Source organism: Mastigoproctus giganteus, chromosome 14, assembly GCF_048544385.1.
Source record: "Mastigoproctus giganteus isolate SK-2022 chromosome 14, ASM4854438v1, whole genome shotgun sequence".
In the NCBI taxonomy this organism is placed as follows: Eukaryota; Metazoa; Arthropoda; class Arachnida; order Uropygi; family Thelyphonidae; genus Mastigoproctus; species Mastigoproctus giganteus.
The window spans coordinates 57048557-57070332 of NC_143588.1; the positions used below are offsets into that span (position 1 = coordinate 57048557).

General features: G+C 36.7%; 1 protein-coding gene across 2 annotated transcripts in view; it reads right to left on the minus strand.

Moving 5' to 3' along the window:
- row (zinc finger domain-containing protein relative of woc) overlaps positions 1-21776 on the minus strand; it is a 287029-nt gene that overhangs the window by 111810 nt on the left and 153443 nt on the right. For both annotated transcript variants that reach the window (XM_090389220.1, XM_090389221.1), the window contains exons 11-12: positions 10324-10494; positions 2591-2767 (exon numbers count right to left, since the gene is read on the minus strand). In XM_090389220.1, coding sequence (XP_090245346.1) covers positions 2591-2767; positions 10324-10494 — 348 coding nt within the window. The remainder of the gene's footprint in view (positions 1-2590; positions 2768-10323; positions 10495-21776) is intronic.

The following is a 21776-nucleotide window of genomic DNA, read 5'->3' on the forward strand; positions in this document are numbered from 1 at the left end:
ACTCCCTCTAGTTGCCTCCCGAACATGCTGCTGTAGAAAACAATCATCCAATAAATCCACAAAAGCCTTGCTAGTGTGAGTGACCAACTCACAAATTCCAGTCAATATCTGGGAAATAAAAACCCCCCATTATAAGTAATTAGTAATATGAGTATTATAAGTAATAAATAATATGAGTATTATAAGTAATAAGTAATATGATTAGTAATTATAAGAAAATTAGTAATTTGAGAAATGCTTTTCACTGCAGATACAATGCACGTCATTCATTAATTTCTATAAAATTTAATTTCAGTGTACCTTCACAGAGTGATAAGTATGTAATTCAGCAATAAAATCAATATAAACATATTAAGTCCAGTAGAAGTCTCATAATCCACCACGATACAACAGCAGTGCTAGATTACCAGATAATGCAGATTACTGAAAATTCATCTAAAAATGAGGGCTGTTTGATAAAGAATGATCATAATTTTTGTTTTACAATGTACCTTTATTAATCACCATATTTTCGCGGTCCTTTTCAAAGTAGTTCCCATATGATGAATGCACTTACTCCGACATTTCTGCCATTCTTCAAAAACATGGTGTAAATCATTTTTTGACATTTCCAAATTGCCTACAATGTTTTACAAGTTAATTATTCTGACGACTGGAAGGACTTCCATGCAGCTCCTTCTTTGGAATTAAAACAAAATCACAGGGCTGTAGGGCAGATAAGGAATGCATCTGACATTAATGTTGACTAAGTACTTGATGTCAGTATGCGCAATGTGAGGTCTTGCACTGTTGTGATGCAGCATCCACCCACCAGGATGCAGTTGTAGTTGTGTGCGACAAATATGATCCCTCGAAGTGTGCAGTAGAGTTCTGTAGTAAGATCCTGTAACAGTTGTATGATGTGGCACAACATTGGTAAACCTTGAATGACAAAAAAAAGAGGTGACGTTTCTTGCAGAAGCCACAACTTTTGCTTTTTTTGGTGTTGGTGATAACATAGACTTCCAAACAGAGCTTTGTTGCTTACTCTCTAGGTTGAAATGATGATGCCATGTCTTCTTCAATCTTCAGTAACCATCTGTTGCAGCCCCTGACAAGCCTCTATGCAAACTTGCTGTTTTTAAAGTGCGAGTAGTCTTGGGAACCCAGTGTGCATAAACACATGTCATAGGAAAATGGTCATGGAGAATACTGTGATTGCTTCCTGCTGATATTCTGTTATACAACAATCTCTAATGATTACAGAAGCAGTGTTTATGGTTTCTGTAGTGACAAGAGTGGTTGGAGTTCCAGCACTGCCAATTTTTGTGATTGAACCGCATCCATCTTTAAACATTCTAAACCACCAGATTCACCATAATCTTTTTTTAACATTTCATATGCTTCAGCCCTGATGTTTTCTTGAGAGAGAAACAAAATTTGAGAGCAGCATACTGTTCCTCACATGTCATGTCCATTGTTATAAAGGCGAACTGATTGGGCATAAACTTGACTGACTGCAAAGTTCACGCTGTGCACACAAGTCAACTGCACAGTTGCTGTGTGATGCAGCTTGGTTTGAACTTAAATTCCACAGCTCAGCTAGAAATAGCAAGCAGTGTGGTTGTTCATCAAAAATTATGATCGTTCTTTATTGAACAGCCCCCGTACTTAAGAAATCTTAAGTAACTCAAAATTATGCCTGATGCTGTACTCCATGGCAGCCTAATTAACATGACTGATCACCATCTGTAACTTGTTTGGAGCGGTCAAGTTTCATTCCTGTTAACTAGAGAAATTTCTAGTCCTCTTTCAATGAGGCTACTAACTGACCTTCAGCAGAGGAAGCAGAATTTTACCTCATGTTTTTCATCTCACACAACATGCAAATTAGCAGTGAAGAACACACCTGTACACATATAATACACATATGGATATGGGTGAAAAGCTCTGGACCCATTAAATTAATGATGTGAATTTTTTTGTGCCTCTGTGCTGTTTATTTTATTTTATCTAGCTATTATTTTATGTAATAAAATAATAGCTAGATAAAATAAAACAATAAAAATAAGATAAAATAATCACAAATATATAAAACTATAAAATACACAGACAAAATTAACAATGAAACAACCTTCAGCTGTTTCAATTTTTTTTCTTTCCCCCAAGCCATAAGTAGTAGCATCAATGACTCAGACATGATAATACTCAGTTAAAGCAATTATGTACACTATTTTGGTCATGCTTTGATATTACCAAATGATGCACATAATCAAAATGTCAAACTTAAAAGCTTTTAAATTTATTTTGGTTATCTAAATTAATGTTAATTGATTATAAATGTTAAAACTAATTATTACAGAATTGTATACAGTAAATTTAGGATGCAATAATTCTTTTATTCCTGAAAGCTCTTTGCCAATTTCAAATCTTTTTATAGAGATATAGAGCATGTAGTTTTTGTGATGATGTATGAGCTTGTTTTAACAATATGCATAACTATATCCATGTATCCCAGTACTAAATACAGTCCTTTTTAAGCATTGTAAGACAGCAACAACAAATAATCATAAACAAAAAAACTAAAGTTATCATTTTTAATATTTATTACCTGCTGAAAGTGTTCTAATACTTCACGATGAAACGAAGAACGAAAATGGCATACTTGACATGCATATGGCATTTCTGCTTCTACGTGATACAACTTCATATGATGTGTTAAATGGTTCACAGAAGAAAATGACTGATTGCAAATAAGACAAGCCAGGGAATCTGACTGAAGATGAACCTAAAACATGAACATAAATATTTAGTTTTATAATTTAGGACACAAACTATTGCTTACAGAACAAATGATATATAATCAAATTCATGACACAAACAACTTCTGCTTGTGTCATGAGCCAAAAATTTTGTTGAATTTCATAAAAAAAATTCAACAAAATATACACTGTGCAGTCAAAACATTATGACCATTCCAACTTTTATCAATCAGTTATTCTTTCCCACTTGGTTGAATACATGTTGCAGTGAAAACTGGTAAATTGTTGTCGGTGACTCTATTGTCAGGGAAATGGGGAACATATCGTGCAAAAAAGATAGGTGGAACAGGACTAGGGTATGTCAGCCAGGAGGGAAAGATTGATAATGTTGTGGAGCAGATATCATCTTTTAAGGGCACAAAGGTGATATTGTTGTACACGTTGGCAATAATGATATTAAGAGTAGGAGACTGGCGGAATTACTTAAGTACAGGTCAACGTTGAAAAAAATCTGTGAGTTAGGGTTGAATTTGAAAGTGTCTGCAATTCTGCCCATACACGATAGGAGGGAGTATGTGATGAGAGCCTTGTCAATCAATTCAGGTCTGGAGAGACTGTGCAAGGCTCAACGAGCAGAATTTTTCTCAGCCTGGTCTGTGCTTGTTAACAGGAGAGACTGCTTCTACAGGGATGGGATACACTTAAATAGAAAGTGTGCAAGAATATTTGCTGATGCTATCGAGGCAGTGTTAGGTGGGTCAGAAAACTGCTAGCTTTGGGAAATACATAGACTAACAGATTAACAGTAGCCGCTAGCAGAGGTGAAAGTGATTCTTCACTGCTTCTATTGGAATGAGCAGCAGCCTGGAAAACAAGGTGCAGGGGATTTCAGAGACTGCTGGGAGTCATTGCAGAACAAGTAAATACATGGGTTGTGTTAGGGTAGCTAAGAACAGGAACAGGTGCATGTAGACTTGCATGTACACCAATGCTAGGAGTTTGGTAAATAAATTTGATGAATTTAAGGTGTTGATCAAAACATCAAAGGCAGATATTGTTGGGATATCAGAGATGTGGTGTCACACAGATACAAGGAATGCAGAAATGGAATTTGGAGAGTACAATATGTACAGGAAGGATAGACAAGATAGGAAGGGAAGAGGGGTTATGCTATTAGTTCAGAAACATATAAAATTCAAGGAAGTATAGCCGGTCGACATGGCTGGACAGTGCAACGTCAAGTCAGTTTGGTGTGACATAAGCACTGGGAAAGCAAAATTGAGAGTAGGAGGGAGCATATAGAGAGGTCGATAGCAGAGAACGTACGGGTAGGCATGTGGAAAAAGGTGTTAGTTCCCACATTTAGAAGGGATAGGTCATTGTCATTGAGCGTATGCTCTATGACACGTTCCCTTCCGTTAACATTTGCACTACCCCACAGGGTGTTATGTCCATTAAAATCGCCCAGGAGTAGGACAGGAGTAGGCAGCTGCACAATGAGATCATCAAGGTCTGTCTGGGAGATATCAGCCCCAGGTGGTAAATAAACTGAGCAGACTGTTATTAAAAAACCTACCGTAAGGCAAACCGCTACCGCTTCGATGTTGGTGGTGAGCGCAATAGTCTGATATGGGGTATGGTGGCCCAGAATTATAGCAACACCCCCATGAGCAGGTCCATCCTCAGTTCTGTCCTTTCGAATGATAGTGGCGTTACGAAGCGAAGCGTTTTCATTTGCCTTCAGGTATGTCTCTTGTAAGCAAAAGCAGACTGGCTCATGCTTTTGCAGAAGGGCCTTGATGTCATCATTGTTTTGCCGGAATCCACGACAGTTCCACTGTAGGAATTTAGCCATTATTTTGGCTTGGTGGGTCCATCAGACGGCTTCCGAGGTGCTGAGGGCTTACCTTTCTCAGTCTTGGCTTTATCCTTCCTGGGGAAGTATGGACGCTGACCAGTGTCCATTTCCTCCTCAGCAAAGAGCTCCAAAACTGAATCTTCGGGTACCTCCTTCTGCTCGACATCCATGTTTTCTTGGGTACTAGGGGGTACTTCACCTTTCTTATTCTTTTCTTTCGCAATTGCTTTTGTTACTTGTGGAGTATTAGGAGGTACCGATATAGGAGTGGCAGCTGATTGGTCTTTCTGTGCAGGTTTTTGGGAGCTTAAAAGATAACGTGCGATGGGAGTAAATGATTCTTTTGGAGGGATGGACATGTCCGTCTGAGTTCCAATGGAGCATCTCCCTGCTACCTTCTGGGCATAGGTAGGTTTGTTGATGTTGAGAGGTTTAACCGCTTTCCTTGCCTCCTGGTACGATATGTTTAGCTCTGCCTTCAGCCGTTGAATTTCTTTTTCTTCTTTCCACCTCTGGCATGCTCGTGAGTAGGCTGGATGTTCTCCCTCACAATTAATGCAGGTGGGTTTTGCGGCTGAACATGCTGTTGTTTCGTGGTCCTTTGCACCACATCGAGCGCATGCAAGGACTCCACGACAGGCCATTTGAGAATGTCCATATTTCTGGCATTTAAAACACCGTAAAGGATTTGGAACATATGGACGTACTGGACAGTTGATGTAGCCAGCTTTAATCTCATCAGGAGGTTTGGGCGAGTTAAAAGTCAGGATAATGCTCCTGGTTTTAACAAGTTTCCCATCCCTACGCGCACTAATTCTTTTCACGGCAATAATTCCCTGTGGTTTCAATTCTAAGCAGATTTCCTCCTCGGTTATATCGAGAAGGTCCCATTCCGAAATGACACCTCTCGATGAATTGAATGTTCTATGTGGTGTCACTGTTATGGGTACTCCTCCGATTGATGTTGCACGGAGTAGCTGCTCAGACTGCCTGTCAGTTTTGGTTTCAATTAAGAGGTCTCCAGAACGGAGCCTCTTAACTGATTTGGGTGACCCTGCTAACCCATCTAACCCTTTCTGTATGAAGAAGGGTAACATTTTGCCAATTGGTTTTTCAGTGGTGGAATGAATAATTTAAAATTTTGGAACAGGCCCTGATGATATTTCTGTTCGCTGCCTCTTTGTAGCAATAATGCTATCAGTATCGTTTTCTATAGTTTCAGATAGGGACCGGGTTGGGGCCCCTGAAGAAGTTAGTTTATCAGGATTCATAGAGTTTTTATATGGTTCAGTGCCCGGGCTCCCCACCCACCACGGAGCCCAAAGGGACGCCCACTACCTGGCATGCAATAAATGCGCTCGGGAGTGGAATGCCAGGGCTACCCAGACACCATACCCGCACCGCCGCCTGCCTGAATCCTGTCCCTCGGACCATGAGGGTAGGGGCATGGCATTGACACGGTTGACCCTCGCAGGCGAGCCTACTAGCCGATTGATCCTAGACGGGCCTTCCAGGATCTCCCGTCTTGTCGAAGCAGGGGCCAAAGTGGTGTATCGAAGCTGGGCCCCTCAGTCGCAGCGCACGGCAAACATGCCGGATTCCATTGATGTAAGCCTGGAACCTGGGCTGTGGGCGTTGGATCCCAGTGATGCTAGTCTGGAAGTCCAGCAGCGTCACTGGGAGGTCCCCTCACCACGTACAGGTGCCCACGTCGAGGGGCAGGATTGGATGAAGTTACAGCTGAAGGTGTAACACAACTGTTGGATAGCCATGGACAGCTGTCCAATGAAGATTTGGAAGAACTAAGCCAACAGAAGAAATAGGACCAGGAGAAAGAAAAAGATGAAGAGCTTCCTCTAAAATCTATGAATACAAGCTATCTACAGCACATCCTTTCAGCCATGTAGATCCTCATTGATAAGTTCTGTGAGATCTACCACCACTACTGGTAACCAAGTGCCAAAGTGATGAGTTTAAGTGTATCCACTTACCCTTATTCTGAAATTCTCAAAGAAAGAAAGAGGAAATTTCAACAGTCAACACTGCATGCTTTCTTCAAAAAAAAAAAGGAAGATCCTCAACCAGAGAAGCATTACTCTACTGTGAAAAAAGTTCAATGCAGGGGCCTTACAGTAACACTTACAGAAACTTGGAGAAAGTTTCTGTAAAGAATCTCAAAGTACAAAATTAAATTTTTTTTTTTTTAATTATATTTAGTTTGGTTATTTTATACTGTATTACATTTAATTGGTTTACATTCATAAAAATACTGTTTTTTCATCAAATTAAACATCAAAGACGGATTCATTTCAGAACCTTAAATATAATAATATCATATTACTTATGTCAGGTTTCAGAGGAGCCGGGAACATAACTCGTTTACTTCTCATTGACTTATATTATATAATTAGGTTCATTTTTCACCAATATTTTTTGCGACAGTTCCTTCAGGAATGGAACCCAGTCGTAAACCGAGGGCTACCTGTATATGTTATCCAAATTCTGGAACCCATAAATATATCATCAGCTCTTCAAAAACTCTCATATCTTAACACAATGGTTACATACCAGTACAGGTGACCCCCCGCCTTAACGCTGATAATTCGTTCCGGAAAAACAGAGCACTAAGTGAATCCGCGCTAAGCGAACGCCGCATTCCCATAAGGTAACGTATGTATTTGTGAGTTGCTGTCAGTGGCATAGGATATTTCCTAATCAATAATAAACAGCAGTGAAACGATGCACAAATGTAAGTCAAAATATTTAATATTCAAATATTTGTACATATAAAATATTCTGCATTACATACGTATATAATTATGTGGTAACTACTTACGTATCAAAATTAAACTTAAAATTCCAATTAAAATCATGAATTTAATTGATCTAAAGTGATTTTAATTGATTTAATTTAAATTATGAATTTAATCATAAAAAATGTGTCGATTTTGGGTTGTACTTTGGCCCCCTTCCTGGTAAACTAAAACGGGTTTTAATTTAAAATCCCCTGCAGCATTACCACCCAACAGTAAAGTCAACCGATCCTTCGCCGCTTTGAAACCTGGCATGTCTTTTATCTTCTTTCGATATGAAACTTCTTTTAGGCATTCGTTTCCAAAAAAGTCTTGCGTGATCTATGTTAAAAACTTGTTGAGAAGTATAACACGTAATACCCCTCTTCAATAATTTTAACAAGTTCTTTTTTAAAAGTTTTGGCTCCTTGATCTGCACTTGCAGCTTCTCCCTGAATTTTAAATCTATTCAACTGGCCCTTACTAGTTCCGCATTTTTTTTTTTTTTTTTTTTTTAGGCGAGTTTTCTTCAGATCATCATATTGGCTAATCTCTCTCTCTCTCTCTTTTTTTTTTTTTTTTAATAATATTTAACTTAACTGAATTCTGCATTGGATATTTTCTTCAATAAAATTAGTTAAAGTCTCTCCATTTCAATCCTAATAGTCGGCCCAGTCCTAGTTGCTTGCAGTGGAACAGCTGTTTTTCCCGCTGCTAAAATTCTTTTTTTATAATTGTTCTTACAGTTAAACTTGCCATTCCTAAATTATGGCACACATCTGCTTGTCTGACCAGAATCGATTCGCTTCAAAACATCTAATTTAATTTTCAAATTAAGTATTTTTCTTACATTTATAGTCTTCATAATGCGTCCAGACGTTGTTGCTTTTTCATTCTTATCAGCCATTATTAATTCTTCAAAAATGTAACTGCGTTGGTTGCATTAATTATGATACAATGTTCGAGTAAACTGTCCGTTACGCACGATGTCTAATACCTTACTGAGTGATGACTTCAGATAAATGCATATAACGCAAATATTATAAGCAATATACTTGATCATTTTTTAAAATGTTGATCTCGGAACTACATAACAAGTCACTGTACTGCAATTAAATTAGAAATTTTCACTGAGCATGGGAAACATTTTAATGCTGTTTTGCTATTAATTCATTTTCAAGCTATCGACTCCATCAAATGAAAAGATTTCGTTAAATATGCCAAAAATGCATCTGTGAAAGAGCGTTATAGTGATTTGTGACAACATTATAATCAGATATAGGTTATAATATAAGAACGGCGCTATAGCGAATCAGCGTAAAGTGAACCGCGTTATAATGAGGGCCTGCTGTACCGATTTGCAAACTAAAGCTGTCTACATTTTCCAATTTGCCATACTCTTTGATTTGTAATATATGTTATTTCCAAAACTGTCTTTTCAGGTGGAGAATTAAATATCACTTCAAAAGCAATTTTTACATTGATGGTCCTTTAAGAAGCATTGATGTAAAATTTTGTTAACATTCCTGATAACATTTGCTGTCCTTTACAGAATAGCTGCCTTGATGATGAAAAAGAATCAATTCCCAAATTATTATTATTTTTTGTCTTTAGACAGAACTGATTTCACAACAATACCTTCATCTAAATAAAAATTTTCACATTCACTCTCGCCACTTTTATGATTCTCAAATTCCGATATTTCTTCTTTACTATCAGATAAAGTTAATTTCATTCAGATATTGGCTTTATCAGAAATTTATGCGATGCCATAATTATCATTTATACTAAAGGATAAATATCAACTCAAAAGCAATTTTTACATCGATGGTCCTTTAAGAAGCATAAAGGACCATTGATATAAAATTTTGTTGGCATTCCTGATAACATTTGCTGCAGAACAGCTGCCTTGATGATGAAAAAGAATCAATTCCTGAATTATTATTTTTTGTCTTTAGACAGAACTGATTTCACAACAATACCTTCATCTAAATAGGACTTTTCACACTCGTTCTCACCACTTTTATGATTCTCAAATTCTGATATTTCTTCTTTACTATCAGATAAAGTTAATTTCATTCAGATATTGGCTTCATCAGAAATTTATGAGAAGCCATAATTATCATTTATACTAAAGAGGGGGGAGACCCACTTAGCTAGACAAATACAAAGTGAGTAAAATCTTACTACTGACAATTTATCAGCTGATGTAGGCTGGTTCACACAGCTATCTGCATTAATTCATTATATTAATTAATGTAAAATTTCGATATATAAACTTCTCCAGAGTTTATATATCGAATTTCTGCAATTCAGCATGAATTTCCATCCTTTTAATTGGATTTTCATTTTGGGGAAGGGGAAAAAGTCACATCATCACTCTGTTCTTGACTAAAAGTTGCTGAACTGACACATCAGGATGGAAGCTAACCCTGAGTGTGCCAATTTCTCCTGCTATTCTCTCTCAAATGATTTAGGACCCTGATGTAAAGCCTTGTGATTTAGTTTGGCCTGGTGGGAGGAACTCCTGAAGAACAACACCCTCAATGCCAAAGTAAACAATTAGCATGCTCGACATTTGATCTGACTTGCCTCTCCTTTTTTGATGTGTAGATGCACTTTTTCACTGGGAATTCCGAGTACCACTTAGTTTCTGGGTCATAACCACAAACCCAGTTTTTCATCCTCTGTTATGACCTTAGAAAAGAAGTTTCTGTCCTTTGCAGCCTGCACTTGCAGGTCTCTGCAAGCATAGGCTGTAAAGCTTTGAAAAAAATTTCTTTGTGTTTAAAAAATATAAAATGTAGTGGGATGGCTAGAATTTAAAATAAATTCTAAAAACAATTAAAAAAATGTAATGAAAACTAAAATCACATAAAACTTATTCTCAAGCTTACTACATAACTACTATTTACATCTAGTAAACACTTACCGATACTACATGACACTGCATACTATATGGTGTTTCAAAGTCCCTGAAGCAATATTTACATTGAGTCAAATCACTAAGGTCCAAGTTGCGCTGTCGACTATTTTCAATGTGGGAGTTAATGTGTTTCATTACTTTGATATTATTATCTATAATTTTCTTGCAGAGATGACACTAAAATATAATAAAAAAAATTAATAAAACAGTAGTTTGAGAATAACTTCCAAAAGAGAAATTCATTGTATATTTCAAGCATATTTTTCTTTATAACTACCACCAATCATGAAATAAATAAGAAGCTATAGGATTCTCCTATGTATTCTGTAATACAATGTGTAATCAAAAAGGAGTGATCACTAACATCATTTATTATGAAAAAGACTAGCTGAGACATCTATTGTCAATATATAATCTCTTGTCATCCACTTGTGGATGAGAAGAGATTACTGTATTATTTAAAATACTGTATTCCTTATAATTCAAAAGGAATTATAAGGAATACAGGAGTACAGTAATTAGTGATAGAGAACTCAAGACTTCTCTATCACTAATCACAAAGTTGCCAATCTTCGATCATCCCAAATAGCAAGATAATGACTTCTAATAAACTTTTCCCCATGCCATAAATGTAATCACACAATACAAGTTACTGTGATGTCTACCGTTTAAAGTTTAATAACTTTAAAGTGGTCATGAAATTGTAAGGGGGGGGGGGAGGCAGAAACCTAGATGTGTGGCTCTGTCACAATCCTGTAGGTGCTAGTCTCATTATGATCAGATATCTACTGCGATTATAATTACACAGTAATGCATACAAAAATATCACTTGAATATGCTAAAAAGGCAAGCTGGTTAGAGCACACTATAAGAATTTTATTACTATGAATAAACCTCCACCCTGCCAGCATTCAAATGGGAGGGAGCCTAGATATAATAAAGCATTGTTATAGTTCCTGTAGATGCTGGTCCAATTGTAATCCATGATATGCTCATGTGCTTTCTGCTTTAAATTCAGGAACCAATTAAGAATGTACTGTACTGCACTGCCCTAATATAGCAAAATTCCACATATAAGGTTTATATACAATATAATATCATCATCAGCCATTTTCAATCCACTGCAGGATGAAGGCCTCTCCAGCAACTTTCCAGTTCCTTCTGTTTTGAGCACTGGCCATCCATTTACTACTCAAAAACTCATGAATTTCATCTATCCATCTCCGCCTTTGTCTTCCAGGTATTCTTCTAGCTCCTCTTGGGTACCATTCTGTTATTTTCTTAGTCCATCTGTCATCATGTCTTCGAGCTATGTATCCTGCCCAAGACCATTTTAGTTCTTTAGTTTTGATAAGAATGTCCTTTACTTGAGTTTGCTGCCTAATCCATGTGTTTCTCTTCTTATCTAACAGTCTGATTCCCAATATAATTCGTTCCATTCTTCGCTGTGTAGTTCTTAGCTTCTCTTCCATTCTTTTGGTGAGTGCCCAAGTTTCACTTCCATAAGTCATGGTGGGGAGTATACATTGATTCATTATTTTATGTTTCAGACAAACTGGGATATTGCTCTTCAGTATGTAACTATATTTCCTGAATGCTATCCATCCAAAATTTATTCTTCTCTTGACTTCCAGCCAATAACTTGTCCCAGATAAGTATATGACTCCACCTTTTCAATTACTGCTCCTTCAATCATTATTTCCCTTTCCATGGCATACTTGTTCATCATTACTTTTGTTTTAGCCATATTCATCTTTAGTCCAAAATCCTTACTAACTGTGCATAACTGATTATGCTCATCAATGAGAGTCAATCTATTGATTTGAAGTTTTTTTTTTTTTTTTTATTTAGTTGTTGGTGCATCAGCTTCTATGGCCATATTGCACCTCCCAAAGTGTTTGCATTTTACTGTGATGCAAGCCCGAGGTGGGAATCGAACCCACGACCTGTGGGTTGCCAGGCAGACACTTTACCTACCTGACTAGCCCGGTCGGCTAGATTGATTTGAAGTAAATTAATATTAAAATGACACTAAGCATATGCAGAAAAGCAAGTAAAATTCAAATGTCGATAAAAAGATTAAAAAAAAAAAGCATTGTCTTTAGAATACAAAAATCTGAAAGTTTTTAATAAGCTTGATTATAATGGCCAGTGTTACAAGTGGGAAGATGACATCACTGAACGTTTCTTGGAGGACTAGTCATAAAAGAAATTAATTTACATGTAAATAAATAAAAAGTCTTGTAAATTAAAACTAATTTACATAACTTTTACTGAAAGTTCTGGTGCATATCTTGACAAGTTTCTGGTCTGATAACTTTACAGCCAGCATAACATGAAATTGGCAGGAAAGGCAGCATCAACAGACTGACTGTGTGGTCTTCAGTTAACTAATCTTCAGACAGTTCTCAGTCTAAAATTTTGTATATTTAAGAATATTCAATTTGGGGGGGGGGATTTCTTATATTGTGTCATTTTTTTTTTTTTTTTTAAAAGATCAGTTGCCTAGCTTGCTTTTCTTTTTCTCCTCTTCTAAAATAAATCTATAACCACTCATCAAATCATCCAATTTTCTTCTGAAACTTCTTTCTACATTCATAACTATGTCTGAAAGATTTTTGACAATCAACTGTTTGAAAGCATGCTGATTGTTCCTTTATAGAAACTGTTTTCAGTGAATTTTCAGTGTGTTCATTGTTTGTGTTATTCAAGTGCCAAATAATCATGCATTTCTATTAAATATTCAACTGTTAACTCTCTTCCATGGCTTGATATAAGTTCATTGTGTCATTTCTCACAATTTCATTAAACCCTGCTTCTTGGAGACAAGCTGTACAATCTCTTCCGTTATTGTGGTGACATTATATACAGTATTCTCAGTTTGACTGAGAGATTCAGACCAGAGACTCGATACATAATGGATATGGAATATGTCTCCCATATATACTGGATATTGTCAATGGTGATCCTTACAGAATGACTGAATACTAACTTTGACTCTAGCTGCTACAATTACAAGTTGCTCCATTATTTTTCCATAAATATCGAGCCTTAAATATTGTGATGATGCCTTGATTTATAGTTGTAAAAGCACCACAGTATTAATAGACAAAATTATTATTTTTATATATGGATGTGATATATTCAGATTTATTTGTCCAAGAGTATTGTCCAAAATGCTTCATCATCCAATTGTTTTCTTTGTTGTAATTTTCCACAAATGGCACAAAAGTAGGTACAGGTCAACTGTCACTAATCCGGCAGCGTTTGGATCTGTGGAGTGCCAGATTAGTGAGTTTGCTGGATCACTGGTGGTTATTTTAGCACATACAGTTTACCCAACAGCTAACCACCTCATAAAATAAACTCTCAAACACTGCAATAAGTTTGTCAGCACACTGTATCATCCATCGTATTGTGTTGTGTTTTCCCACAAGTTTGTACAAAGTGTGGTGTAAAAAAAAAAAAAAAAATCTAAAAAGGAATGGCTAAAAGAAAATTACTAAAATAAGAGGAACTGAGAGAAATTGCTGGAGATTACAACTAAGCAGAGTTAAACTTCTCACAGACACACCACTGTCGAGTTTTTTCAGAAGTTCAACGTTATCTGTTATGGACGATGTACGGTGTTTGCGCTTTACACCATGAGAGGCACTTCCTTTATGCATTGGAACCCTGACTGGGACTGAATGTGAGCAGGTTATAATAATAAATGCAGAAAAACAAGTGGGAACGGCTTTCCAGTGTTTACAGGTTCGTGCCAACAGCTGATGCTGCAACCAATGCCACCAAAACAGTAGCGGCAGGTTGGTGTACCGACCCGGAAAATTTGAAATTGCGTTCGTGGAAATTATGTCCATATTAGCAGTGGAACCGGATTAGTGATGGTCGACCTGTATTAAACCATTCTGTAAACCCTCCCCTCTCTCATCATCCATGTCTTTTTATTACTTTGTCAAACTACAGGAAAAGTATTATTGTTACTGTCAACGTTTTCACGTCACCACTGGCATTACAGCCAAGCAATAAAGTCAAATGATCCTTAGAGGGTTTAAAACCCACAAGCCTTTTTTTTTTCTCTTCTTCTTGTGATATATGCCATCAAAGATATTTTCTTCCAAAACAGTCCAGTTTCATCACAAGTGAAGACCTGCTTTAAAGAGCAACCACCTTAAAAATTAATGTTTTTAAAATTCTGTCACAATATCTGCACCTCCTTATCTGCACCAAAAGATAAGGAGATGGCATTTAATTTTTCTTAAGTTAAATTTTGACTTGAAACCATTCCAAAGTAGTGTTAAAATCTGTGACTGAACTTGAGCCTTGTTTCATATTTAGTTCTTCATATATCAACTTTGCTTTTCTTTGAATTAAAGCAGTGCTAAAATGTGCACATTTGTGCAATTTGATCAGATATCCACATATACAAAAATTTCTCCAATCAGACAATAACGAATCATGTGGTCTCATAATTTTTGTAGCCATAGCAGAGCAAATCAGTTTTTCACACTTTTATTTATTTATTTTTTCATTTGGTTTTATAGTATGTACAATCAATTCAGACAAATTAAAAGCATATGCATATTTAATGCTTTCTGTTTTTTTGTAACACTTTTATTCGTAACATCTTTTTTGCACTCATGGTTTACAGTAAGGATAGCAATAATACATATATACAGAAAATACAATATAAAATTTTACACACAAAATATATAACAAATATGTAACACACACTCACGGACAACCATAAACCGAAATGACGGTTTATAAAGAGTGTAACAGTGGTACATGGGTTTCACACAACTTCAAATTTTCCTGCATATAACAATGGACATAACATCATATAGATACAGTAAGCACTGATTATAGTGATCGCATTTGCAAATTGAATTTTGATCTAATAAATGCGAATTCTAATAAGCAAAAATCAATGAATATTATCCACAGGCTATAACAATAAAGCACGAAATTACACTTAAGTTTATTACTAATTAAACGATACATGAAAATTGGAAGAATTTTATCTATAGGTTAGCAAAATAAAAATAAATTTATACTTACGTACATAGCTTAATTAATATACATATTAATTAATTAATCATAATATACAATATGATTATAATTTAAAATACAGTAGTCACTTATTTTAGATTGCTTTAAATTATCACTATAAAGTCTATTTACAGATTTTTCAATATTGTATACCAGCGCATATTCATTTGCACCAGTTTCTTCCAATGCTCTCCTCAGGCTATAGTTTCACGAGTTTGCCACTTTGTAACTGAAATTTGTTTGGGCTGATCCTCGTTTTCCTCCTCCTGAGCAAAATTATCAATAACAGACTGGGCAATTTCTTCATCTGTTAATACTGTAGTAACTTGTAGACTATCATCTATGTCCACCCAAACATTAAAGTCCTGTTCACCCCATATCTTCAGGCTTTTCAACTTGATCAGTATCGTGATGGTTGACCATCATGAAAATTAATCCACAAGTTTTGAAACAGATGCTAATGCAAGTTTCAGAAACTTCATTCTGGACACTCAAATTCACTCTTTCTATTCACTGACAATTTTTTTTTTTTTTTGGTAGTTAAATTTAAAACACAGTAAAAAAAAAAAAAAAAAAAAAGATAAGCATCAATAACAAACCACACGGCATGTGCAACTTTTTACAGGTAAAAAGTTTACGAAGTTTAGATATGGCAATGATGATCAGATTCTGAAATTTTATTTATGTTTTTTATATGGTTGAAGATTTCAGTGAAGGGGAAACACATTTCACCATAATGACTTAAAAATGTGTAACTTGCAACTCACATTGTGAGATGGAGAATTATAGTAGAATGAGCTGCATTTCAATCTTTCTCGATGGACTGCACTTTAATAAAACCATTGTAAAAAAAAAATTGAATATTAAAAAAATGCTTTATTTCTTTGCACCTTTAATTTTCAAAATAAAAAAAAAAATATATATATATATACAAAGGGTACTAGGAAAGTTTTGCAATACAGCTTTGTTTATTTAATTTTTTCAAAGTAATTTCCTCTACATTCAATACACCTCTCCATCCTCCGAAACCAATCTTTAAACCAGTTCTGCCAAGTTTCACTAGGGAGTAAAGCACACTCGTTGTCCCAAGCCCATAGAAGGTCCTCATCACTGGAAAACCGCCTCCCTTTTAGCTTCATTTTCACATGCGGGAACAGTGCAAAGTCGCAGGGAGCAAGGTCTGGACTGTAGGGAGGGTGCTCGAGAAGTTTCAGTCCTGTCGTGGTCAAATATTCGGTGCAGGCTTTGGCGCGGTGAGCTGGAGCATTTTCGTGATGGAGGTACCAGGTGTCCATTCTTGACTTTGGCCGCAGGTTCTTCATAGATCCAATGACTTTAGGCAGGCATTGTTCAGTATACCACTTAGCTGTGACTGTCTTCTGCGTGTCCAAAACGACACATTCCACAATTCCACTCGATTTGAAAAATACAGCTATCATTTTCTTCTTTACAGATCGGGATTTTCTGACAATTACGGGTGTGTCGTCATCATCAAAGACCCAAACTTTGTTTTGAGCCTTGGTCGGCAGATCGTAATAGTACAGCCAAGTCTCGTCACCTGTCACGATGTTGTTCACATACCGAGATTGTCCCTTATCAAACTTTTTTAACATCTCCCAGCACCAAGTCACACGTCGTGTCATCTGCTCTTCAGTCAGTTGATGCGGCACCCAGAGAGAACAAAGTTTCTTCACGTGCAAATGATCTTGCAGAATCGAACGAATTGCTGGTGCATTTAGGCCCACAGTATCCTCTATTTGTTGGTAGATCACTCGCCTGTTTTCGTCAAGCATTTTCCTCACAGCAGTAACGTTTTCCTCCGTAACTGACGTTCGTGGCCTTCCTGGCCTCCCAGAATCCTCCAGAGTGAAATTTCCCCTTTGGAATTCTCTATACCACCTGAATATCGTTGTACGATGTGGACAATCATCATCTAGTGCAAGAGTCATTTCTTCTAAGCACTGGTCTATGGTTAAACCACGCACGAAATTATACCGCAAAACTGTCCTTATCTCATTTCGTGACCACGATGCCATCGCAAGCACTTTACACTCTCACTACTAATGAATAACTGAGCCCATCGACTTGGCGCGGCGGCTACTATGCACGTATGAACATGTCTCAACATGCAGCAACAAGCAGCTTCCTGTGATTCATTGTTGTGTCATATTGCAAAACTTTCCTAGTACCGTTTGTGTATATATATATATATATATCTGATAATTCAAAATAAAACATATAGCCAGTAGTACTACCTATATCATTAAATTTTCCATTTATTTGTGTTCTAAGTTTTTTGTCTTTTAGGGTTATCTTTTGCTTCACTAATCTAGATTATCACTTAATTAATCCGGATGACTTCTCCCCCAATTAATCCAGATTAGCAAGGGTTTACTGCATATATAAAGGAACTCCCCGACTTATGTAATACTCGACTTACGCAAATTTGACTTTATATAAGTTTTTTCCGGCTGGTGCAGACTTAAAAAAATTGTGAAAACGTGTTTTCCAGCTGCCAGGAATAAATGGAGGTATCATGAAAATATCTTAATGTGAACCCAAAAACATTTTTTTTTTTTTTTTTTTTTTTTGTAATTTGTTCCAAGTCCTTGGAAGTTGAAAATTTCATTATTACTAAGTTATTTATCTCTCTAAAAGGTCATATTTATAATAAAAATTGCACTACCCTTTCATCGTTATCATATGTTCCTGTTACAAGAATCAATTTTGAACACCTTTGTGATATTTTTCTAAAGCACGTTTCTGGAGGTCACGACCAAAAAACAAAAACAATTTGCACTTTCTGGTTTATTGGGCTTTTCTGTTAGTGCATCTAATCATAAATGGGTAGTAAACTCGATCTTATTGCATTTGTGATAATACCGATACCTGCAATTGTGTGGGTTTTTATGCTATTATGCTGAAATGTGTTCCCTTCACTGAAATTTTCAATCATATAAAAAACAAATTTTCAGAAACTTTTCTTCATTCCTATTTACTTATTACAATGATGGAGTAAAAGCAACCAACGAAAAGTGCAAGTGGTGGTAGTGCCAGGAAACGAAACAAAATTAATTGAGAAATGAAGATGAAAATGATTTAGAAGTACAAAGCAGGACAAAGTTTGTCATCTACTGCAAGGGAATTGGGTCTCGCTGCTTCAACAGTGAATACTATTTTAAAGGATAGTGCATGTATAAAAGAACATGTCGAAGGATCAGCGCACTTAAGATCAACAGTGATCACAAAACAGTGTTCAGGTCCTATATTGGAGCGCCTCCGTAGCCAGGTGGGCAGGAGCAGCAGTGGGTAGCACACGCTTCTTGATTAGACCGGGGTTTGAGCCCGTGACCACCAAATACGGAGGATGCGGAAAGGTCAGGGAATGACCACCGCATATCTCTGGAGCAATATAATCAGGCCTTAGTTGCTAATGCTAAAAAAAAAAAAAAAAAAAAAAGTGCTATATCGAAGATTGAACAGCTGTTAATAATATAGATGGAAAATCAGATTCAGAAGCGAGTGACCCTGAGTCTAATGACCATTCAAACAAAAACAGCAAGTAGTTATGAAGATATTAAGGATAAGTACGGCGAACCCCAAGCCAAGTTCGTGGCAAGCAACAGGTGGTTTAATAGGTTCAAGCACTGCGCTGTTTTCCAAAACATTAAACTATATGGTGAAGTCACCAGTGCCAACTCTGCAGCTGCAGAGAAATTTTGTGATGTGTTGGGAAAAATTATTGATGAAGGTGGCTACTCAATGCAGCAAACTTTTAACATTAACGAGACTGCTCTGTATTTGGAAAAAAAAATTGCCGGATTGAACATACATTGCCAAAGAGGAAAATACAATGCCAGGTTTCGAAGTGTCAAAAGATAGGACCAGCTCTTGCTTGGGGCTAATGCAGCAGGAGATTTCAGATTAAAACTACTGCTTGCGTACCATTCTGAAAATCCTCATGCATTTAAGGGCATCAATAAAGCCACCCTACCCATGCATTTCCGATCGAATCAGAGAGCGTGGATAACAATATCTCTCTTTGACGATTGATTTAAATGCTACTTCATTCCCAAGGTTGAAAAATATTGTAAAGACAACGACATTCCTTTCAAGATTTTGCTTCTAGTAGATAATGCTCCTGGACATCCTACACATCTAGATGATTTCAATTCAAACGTGAGAGTCATATTTCTACTGCCAAACACGACTTCACTCATCCAACCTATGGATCAGGATGTTATTTCCAATTTAAAAGCATACTATTTATGCACAACATTTGCTTGGGCATTGCGTGCAGTAGACAATGAGAAAAATCATATGAAGAGGTTACAGATAAAATTGTAAAGGTTGCAGAGCTACTTCAGTTGGAGGTTTATGCCAAAGATGTGGAGGAGTTAATAGAGGAAGAAGAGAAGGAATTATCTAACGAAGAACTTATTGACTTGCAGGCACCGATAGTGAAAGAAGAAAATGCTGATGAAGCTCAAGATGAACCAAATGAGGAGCTGAAGCGTTTCATCACCAGAGAGATGGCAATGGCATTTTGTGAAATTGCTTCGGCAATGTCAAGGTTTGAGAAGATGAATCCTGTCAGCGAACAATTCTTAAAAGTTAACAGAGGAGCGAATGATATGCTTGCTTGCTACAAAGAAATCTACGATGAAAAGAAAAAAGCCATTTGTCCAGTCATCCATTAATATGTTCTTTTGTAAGGTTGAGCGGCCAACCCATTCTAAATCTTCACAGCGGCATACTTATCAGTCAGCAAATTCCTGCACATCTATGCTGCAACCATCCTTCCTTAACTTGAATTTATTCCCCCTCATGTTTGTAGTCTCAGCAAGAGGAAGAATGCCATCAACATTTAGCTTACTGAATCCATTCAAGGCCTTAAACACCTCATTCAAATCTCCCCACAGGTGCCTATCTCCAGACAGTGTAATTTGCAGAGCAGCCATTTGTCTCCTTCACAAACCTGGTTGCCCTTCTCTACACCCGTTCCAGCAGATCTACGTTCTTCCTAAAGGGAGGCCTTCAGACTTGTATGCAGTACTCAAGGTGTGGCACAATCAATGCAGTACTCAAGGTGTGCCTTATGCAATGGGTTAATCACCTTATCACTGCTAGCAAAGTTCCTGTATATCATTGACAAAACTCCATTAGCTGTCCTGGCAGCCTGTCTGCACTGCTCGGAGAATATCATATCTGATTGCATAATTAACAAAAGGACTTCTTCATTTTCCACTTCCTTGAGTATGTTAATCTGGGAATTTGCAACCATGGTATAATTACACCCCTGCCTAGATGGTTTTGCATTACCTCTTTAAACAGTGACACCATCATTTTTCCAGGAACAGATGTTAAGCTAACAGGTCTGCAATTACTCTTTTGATACTCCTCCTCTTGCATTCTGACTAGGATGCCCTCATGATTATGGCTAAGGGTTTGCTAACCTTCTTTGCTGCCTCCCTTAATATAATTGGATAAATTTCATCCCAAGCACCTTTCTTATGTTTATTCAACAATTTCTCTTCTACTTTCCATTCATTTCTCACAAAATCATTTAGCTCCCTGTTGAGAGTTTGATAAGCTTCTGGTATCCTCTTCCCCAAAGAATTCCTCGTGTGTGAAAATAGATGCAAAATACTATTCAATTTGTCAGCAACCTCATAGTCATATTTCTGCTACGGAAACAACTGCAATAATTCAGCCAATGGATCAGGGAATTATTTAAGCCTTCAAAGCTTGATATCATAGTAAGCTACTTGCTGGTGTTACGAACTCACAAATTCATATTCTAGAATTTTTAAAAACATTAACACTGAATGATGTTACATACAATACTGGATTAGTGTAGATGAAAGTAAGCTCAACAGAAATTGAAAACTGCTGGAAAAAATGTATTGGAAAAGATGAGATCACCAATAATAACCTTGAATTAGCAGGATTTTCAGAACAAGAAGCAAAGGCTGCTTGGATTGAGATGGATGTAGAAACTCCAGTTGCACATTATCTGAGCGGTAAATAAATCGCAGCCTCTGCGAACAGAGGGAAGACAATCAACATACAGAAAGCCAGTGACATAAGGAGTTACTAAAAAGATAATGTGGATAACTGATATAAGGAAAAAGCACCAGAAATTAATCAAGTGTTTGAAAACATTAATGAGCTGATGGCATGGTTAGAATGTCAGTGACAGTCAATATCTTCATTTATTTGATCTGACCACTATTAAGAATTATGTACTGAAAAAACACTGTCATCAGCTCCGGCAAACTAAATTACTTGACTATTTCAGAACTGATGCATAAAATGTAAATCCATAACAGCATTGCATCATATTAGTAGAATGTAAAGGGAAGTAGAATGTAAATGATATAACCTTTAATATGTTGTCTTTTAGT